At 35.0% G+C, this 7,564-nt stretch overlaps 1 protein-coding gene across 1 annotated transcript; it reads right to left on the bottom strand.

The window, feature by feature from the left end:
* Window positions 1-4,832: 4,832 nt before the first annotated feature.
* On the bottom strand, window positions 4,833-7,406 carry LOC107839403 (pentatricopeptide repeat-containing protein At3g62470, mitochondrial). The gene has a single exon (XM_016682875.2). The coding sequence runs from the start codon at window positions 7,085-7,087 to the stop codon at window positions 5,090-5,092; it is 1,998 nt and encodes a 665-aa protein (XP_016538361.1). The 5' UTR covers window positions 7,088-7,406; the 3' UTR covers window positions 4,833-5,089.
* Between the last annotated feature and the right edge of the window lie 158 nt (window positions 7,407-7,564).

Below are 7,564 nucleotides of genomic sequence, written 5' to 3'. Positions count from 1 at the left end.
CTTTTGGATATTCTTATCCTTGTATTACAATATACAAATCACTCGCTACATTGACAATCTTTGTATTATTCACTAAAAACAAAAATAACATAACTCATTATATTTTCACAAAGTATAATTTGAGGAGCCTAAGTGTATGCAATTTATATCATTATCTTAGAGGTGAGACAGAACGGCTGTTTTTGATAGACCGTCGGCTGAAGACAAAAATCGTTCAGAAAAGAAATAGTAAAAGAACGCGAAACAATAGTTATTAACACGTCAGATAATAATTTAAACAAGACTAGCACCAAGTAATACAACGAACGATAACATACTACGAAACAATAGGTTTTAACACATCAGATATTAACATAAACAAGACCAGCACCAAGCAATACAACAAACAATAACATACTACGAAACAAGACTAGCATCAAGTAATACAACAAACAATAACACACTACCAAGACTAGCACTATGACTACTAGAATGGACGGATAACATCACAAAGTCCTTTTACCAACCAGCAAGGACGCACCCCTCTCTATTATCCTTCTAACCTAACTCGCATCCTCTACACCTTCCTATCTAAGTTATGTCCTTGTTAAACTAAAACTGCTCTGTATTTTTCACTTCTAAAACAAGAAAATTATATAATCATTCCTCCTTTTAACAGTTCATATATACCAGATAATTAATCTGTAAATCTTAAGGCCTTATGTAAACTGTTAAATGAACCAACAAATTGTTCAGCATATGCATATTCACTTCTCATTATCACCAACAATCAGTTACATGTGAAAACTTACAAATAGTACCATCGTATACTACTATACTATGTAAACCACACAAGTCAAACGTACTCCTCTGCAATCTGTATGCATAAATTTCTCTACATATGAGATTTATTCGTTTCAAACAAGCAAATAAAGAATCCGAAGAATATATCAACATATCATCATAATTTTATTTTATTTAAAAAAAAAAAACATGCAAATTCTTTATTTTACCCTCAATTTGTAGCTAGAACCAATAATCGCCAACATGTCTCTTTCGGCTTCATATCGAAATCAACAGTTCTTTTGATGCTTGCAATAGCGATTGGACCACTCTTCTCGCAACTGCTTATCCCACAACTCGATCTTCTTCTCCATCTCTTTAATTTTTCATCAAACGCCTTCGCCGACAGAGGCGGACCCATATGGAAACTTGGGGTGCACGTGCACTCGTTAACTTTGGTAAAAATTAATGTATACCGTGATTAACTATGACATATCTGTGTGCGCATGTATGAGCCGAAGGTTCGTTCGCTGGTTGCAAGTGATTTTTCCGCCCTTTGAGACCTGAGTTCGAATCTGTGATCTGTCTGTGATGCCATTTTACATATAATTTTTTATTTAGGATAAAATTGAAGTGAGTTAGCCTAGTAGATTCAAAGCTGGGATAGTTGAAACGTTCTCAAAGACTTCAGCACCGAGCTGTGCTTGTCAAATGCTTTATTTGTTGTTCTATTATCACCGCAAAAAAAAAAAAAAGAAAAAAAATATATATTTTGTTATAAATGTATTTACATTAGAATGACAAGTTGGTTGGACCAACTAATTTGAGATTTGATCCCTCAAAATCTGAGAAAAATATAAAAGGTGAATATGAGTCCGTTCACTTTTCATGTGATTTACTAAGATGCATCGATATAAGATGATCACATGTAAGTTTATTGTCAACCTGCAGTTTGACATTCATAAAGTTATTTGCTCAATAAAATTGAGCTAAAGAGCATAATTTTCAAATTCTGTAATCAAGACAATTCATTTTGATGATGATGGTTTGACATTGAATGTCTTTGATAAATAGCTTAAATCATTGCTAATGAGAACAAAACTTGTTGGTCCGGGATATGATATGTTGCATACAATCGCACTTGTATGCATTAAACCAATAAATTATGATTATTTCTTTCCTCTCAATTGATTCAAGGTCAGGAACCAACTATTCCATCTAATAGTTTTGATGTGCAGTATACGGTTAATGAATATGCCATGATGCACAAAGATGGATTCCTCAAAAAAGATAGAGGATGTATGCTAGTTTTACTAACATAAGGGGAGGTTATAAGCAATTATGGAATATGTTAGGAATCATCATCATATCGTCATTCAAAAGATAATTCAAGTCAAATGCCGAAAATATCTCATATTTAAGCTGCAAGTGCTCCTATTTTGTGTCTCTAAAATGCAAAGTATATGCATGCATGAAGCGTAGTGAACTAATCGGTTCCAAATAAAATAATCCTTGAAAGAAATAAGGAGCAAATAGTCATAATAATAAGGCGATGTGCTCTTGAAAAGCTTACGACGTAACACTTCATGAAACCTTATGAAAGGTTCAGGTACCTGAAAATAATAAAGTGATGAGATCCCAAAATGTTATATGTGTCGCATTGTGAACCGATACAAAATGAGAAATCATCGATGATATATTTGATACAATATTGGCGCAATACTGTAAAAGTTTACGAGGATCTGAATTCTATGTTAATTCAAACATGCTGATGTAGAAACATTTATCAAGTGACCTGAAAGAATGCATTTTGGTAAGCGTAAAACTTATTTGATTTGTAGTCCAAATACTTGAAGATGTCACACTTGACATGTTGGATATTATCACTTAACAATAATCTATATGAAAATCACTAAAGGATTCAAGATGTCTGAAGCATAAAAAGTTTTTGGGAAACTTGTTTATTATCCTTATAAGGGATAAATTGATGGTTTGAAAATCAATGAAACTCTTGGAGAGTTTTCAAAAGCAATAAGATAATTTGCTAAAATGCAAAACATATCGAATGGGATTGGTTCTGAAGTACCATATCTTAGTTCAATTGGTGTACTAATGTATCTTGCAAATACTACAAGGCTCAGTTAATTTGTTAATTTGTTAGCGAGATATAATCCTGCACTCATTAGGAGACATCAAAATGATATCAAACACGTGATCCTATTTTATTCTAAAGCTTACAGTCTCAATCTTGTTGGCTACACTGATGCTGGGTACTTATCTGACCCGTATAAAACTTGATCTTAAACAAGTTATGTGTTCATATGTGGGGGTACTGTCATATCTTGGAGATATATAAAGAATACTATCATAGCCACATCATCGAACCTTGCTAAGATGATAGCTATTCATGAAGTAAGCTGAAAGAGTATGTGATTGAGGTCCATAATATATCTCATTTCAAAAAAATGTGGTTTGAAATGTAACAAAGTATTCATGATTCTATATGAAGATAATGCAGCATGCATAGCACAACTTAAGAGAGGATTCATAAAAGGAGATAGAACAAAGCACATTTCCCCAAAACTTTTCTATACACATGAACTATAAAAGAATGGTGAAATTAATGTGCAATAGATTCGTTCAAGTGACAATATGACTGATTTGTTCACCAAGTCTTCTCCAATTGCAACTTTCAAGAAGATGGTGTACAAGATCGGGATGCAAAGGTTCATTGATGTTCTCATCAGGGGGCAAATACGCGCTGCACTCTTTTTTCCCTTCAAGGTTTTATCCCACTGGGTTTTTCTGTAAGGTTTTTAATGAGACGGCCTATATGTGTATTGTTAGAGATGTGTACTCTTTTTCCTTCTCTAGATTTTTTCCACTGATTTTTTCTAATAAGGTTTTAACGAGGCACATTATCTAGACATTCAAGGGAGAGTGTTATAAATGTATTTACATTAGAGTGAATGTCTATCGAGATCTAGTTGATATCTATCAGTATTTGAAGTATCTGTTTTTTAATCAGAAACTATGAGTATTTTTCCCTATAAATAGAGGGGTTTTATTCATTGTATTCTCATTCTTATGATCCCTCATCTGTCAAGACAAAGAAAGAAGTCTTCTCTCTCTATCTCTATTTATTCTTGTTCTTTCTTTATATTTCATAACAGATTTTACCTTATACACTTGTGTTTTCGTCACGGCTCATGTTATTATTGATCAGTCCGACACGGTAATATCTCTTAATGATTGGACTTTTTTTTGACATGTTTTAAAATGGTTTCGAGCCGCTTCTCTATCTATTTCCGGTGTTGGCTCAAGGGTGAAGCCAATAAAGCATCTATTTTAGGTCCCAAAACATTGAGGTTCAAAATTTTTAGTGGTGAATTTTATGATTTTATTTTCACCTGAAACAATATTGGAAAAGATACAATATACATATATAGCCATGGAAATATAGGTACTTGTAAAAATAAAAAATTATTTTTTATGTGGTTAAATAGGTGTTGAACCCCCTTCGACTAAGTTTTCTTTGAATATGAAATCCCCTTAATTGAAATCCTAAGTTTTCTTTGAATATGGAATCCCTTCGTTGAAATCCTGGCTCCGCCTCTGCTCATATAATTCCTTGAATTACTAGTACCATGGTTGGCAGTTGGCACATTGAAAAACGTCCATATATTTGAAGAAAGTCTTCTCTTGAAAGTATTTAATCCACTTGATGATCATTAAACTTATTTTTCTTTTACTAGTTATATCGTGTGGAGAAACTTTAGACAAGGGAACAAACTGATAATCTAGCTAAACTAATTGTTCTATAATGATATGTATTTGCTTATAATTAGTTTACATTGTGATAGCTCCTTCTTGCAAGTATTTTTTCCAGTTTTGTGAAACAAGTGTTCGGTATTAATGAAATTTTAGTCACCAAACGAGTTATTTTAACTAGAGAATATGTTTGCTGCCTTTCTAACTCAGAACTGGCCTTTCCGTGTTCTAGTTGTCTTTTCCTTCGCCTTCTATTTACACAGAAGTGAAAAGATGCTTCGAATTAACAAGAAGCCTAATGAATGCCAAAAGGACAAATGATTGACCAGGTAAACATACGAAATACAAGATGTTCAATGACGAGGAATTTACAGCTGGAATAAGAATCAGTTTTCATATTCAGACCTTGCATGATATTCTGAGAACAAATAGTGACGCTCCTTTTGTCATTGATAATAGTCAAAGTTGCTACTGGTTGATTAAGTGATCCTCTCATCTGCATTATCGAGAACATAAAATACCACGGCCAGGAGAGAGAATTTATTCGCATTGCAAATCAGCTGGGATCCCTGCGTTTTAATCTACTCTTCAATATCTCAGCGTGCCTAGCAAAGAGACTTGACACCTCAAACTTCCCAGAGAACTTCATCCTCTTAGCCAGCTCGTCCAGTATATCAGGTCTACCAGCCCGAGAAAAATCGGCCGCGAATTTATTGTAGTCAAGTTGAGGTGCTTTCATGCCTTTATCTATCATTTCCTCCAAGTATTTACAAGCCTCCATAGATCGTCCCTGCCGTATAAGCCCTCCAATGAAGACAGTGTAAGAATTCTCATCAGGACAGCAACCCCGCAGTCTCATTTCCTCCCAAGTTGCGTGAGCTATGTCATAGTTCTTTGTAATGAAGAATGATTTCATCAACATATTATAAGTGTGAATAGTTGGTTGAATTCCATTCCGGATCATCTTTTTATATAAAACAACCGCATCATCTGGCATTCTTCGATTTATTATTAATTTGATCAGTGCATTATACAGTCGTGCGTCAGGTGGGTATCCCTTTTCCTTCATCTCCCTCAGCAATGCAAAAACTTTATCCATCCTCTTTTGATTTCCAAAGCCTGTTACCAAACAGGTAAAAGTTGCAGCATCTGCTTCACATCCGGAACTAAGCATTTCCTCAAAGCCGGCAACTGCTTCATTCATCTTACCCTGCTTACACAAATCCCTTACCAAGATTGTATAGCTTCTTGTATTAGGTAACGGACCCTTTGCTTTCATAACCTCAAACAGCTTGATTGCATCAGACCTTTTTTTACACTTTAACAGTCCTTCCAGCATCGTGTTGTGGGCGACAATATCAGGCTTAAAACCCTTATCAATCATCTCATTCCACACTTTACCAGCATCCATCAGATTCTTTACCCTACACCAACCATTGAGCAAAACCGTATATGTTTGTAAATTTGGTGTAAATCTGTGTTCCAATTTCTCAAACATCAACTGTGCTTCTTTCCCAAGCTTTGCCCTTCCCAAGGCATCAAGTAAACAATTGATTGTCTCCACCCCAACTTTAAACTTGTACTTCTTCATCAACTCAAACATCCCAATGGCTTTCTTCCGCTCTTTTGCTGCAGCAAATGCTTTCATGGAGATCAAAAATGTCTCCATTGTAAGCAAACCTTTCTCCCCCATTTCTTCAAGAACCGAGACCATAGTCTCAAACTGCCTCGTCTTTCCAAGTATTGACATCATTGCATTATAAGTTCTTGAATCATGAGCATAACCTGGCCTCTGCGCCACCCAACAAAAGAATCTGAATGCTGGCTTTCTAGCATGCTTGAACCTCTCCAACACATCTACTACCAAATCGTGGCTTAAGTTGACCCCACATTCATCCAAAACAGCCTCCATATTCCGATCTAACGAAAACAATTCATCAACAACCTTACACACCCTATCCACCTCTTTAGGATCCGCCTTCGACTCCACCCTCTCATCACTCTCACTTTCAACATCATTATCACTTTCTAATTCACCATTATCGTCTACACAACTACAATATCCCCTACAACTCAACTCCAGAAACTTCCCATTTGGATTAATACCAGTAAAATAAAAACACCCTTTTGATGAAAAAGGCCAAATCTTTCTGGGATTACTGAATGCCAACTTCTCTTGCCTAGAATTCAACTCCAAACACTTAACATCTGGATGAATATGTGTAAAATAAAAACACCCTTTTGGCAAAAGACTCAATGGCAACTTTTCTTGAAAAGTAAAGAGTGAAGTGGGGTGTGGCAAAAGAGATGAAACTTGACAATAAGAAAGACGGATAGTACAATAAGCAAAAGAATGAAACAAACGAGACAAGGGCAAAGAGCTACCAACAAGAAAGAAGGCTGTTTTCTCTCCTCTTCTAAATCTTCCATGAAGGCTGGAAGCTTGGTGTTGGCCATCATGGAAGAGTTGGCCACTGAAGTTGAGTAGGGGAATTGAGCGTGCAGAAGGTTTAAAGATTGAAACTTTTTCAAGATTTCTCATGGAAATTGACATTTGGAGTCCATTGAAAGTGGGAAAAAATTGTCACCAAGATGGGATTTTTGTGCTGGTTTTGTTTTGCAAGATTGCAGCGGCCAGATTTGGTGTTTGTAGTAAATGAAAGGGCAAATTATGATCGTCTGAGAGTTGCACCTCCTGCAACTTTATTTGTACGTTATTCTAGTAAGAAATTTATGTTGACCTGCAATTCCACACTATCAAAGAGCATGTCAAGTTTATATAAAATAGATAAAATGTACTATTTCATCCCTAAATTATACGTATAAAACTGACATGCTGTTATAAATATATTTACATTATAATGAATGATATGCTGTTATAAATATATTTACATTATAATGAATGTCTATCAAGATCTAGTTTGATATCTATTAGGATTTGAATTATCTGTCTTTTACTCAAATTTCTCCTGTAAATAGAGAAATTTTATTCATTGTATTGACAATCTTATGATCTCTCATCCCTCAAGAA

Source organism: Capsicum annuum, chromosome 8, assembly GCF_002878395.1.
Source record: "Capsicum annuum cultivar UCD-10X-F1 chromosome 8, UCD10Xv1.1, whole genome shotgun sequence".
Lineage (NCBI taxonomy): Eukaryota > Viridiplantae > Streptophyta > Magnoliopsida > Solanales > Solanaceae > Capsicum > Capsicum annuum.
The sequence above is the reverse complement of the archived record's forward strand: the minus strand, read 5'-3'. Positions and strand labels throughout refer to the sequence as shown.

Bases quoted from the DNA above. Each gene is read 5' to 3' on its own strand.
- LOC107839403 (XM_016682875.2), bottom strand. From the start codon at position 7,087: ATGTCAATTTCCATGAGAAATCTTGAAAAAGTTTCAATCTTTAAACCT.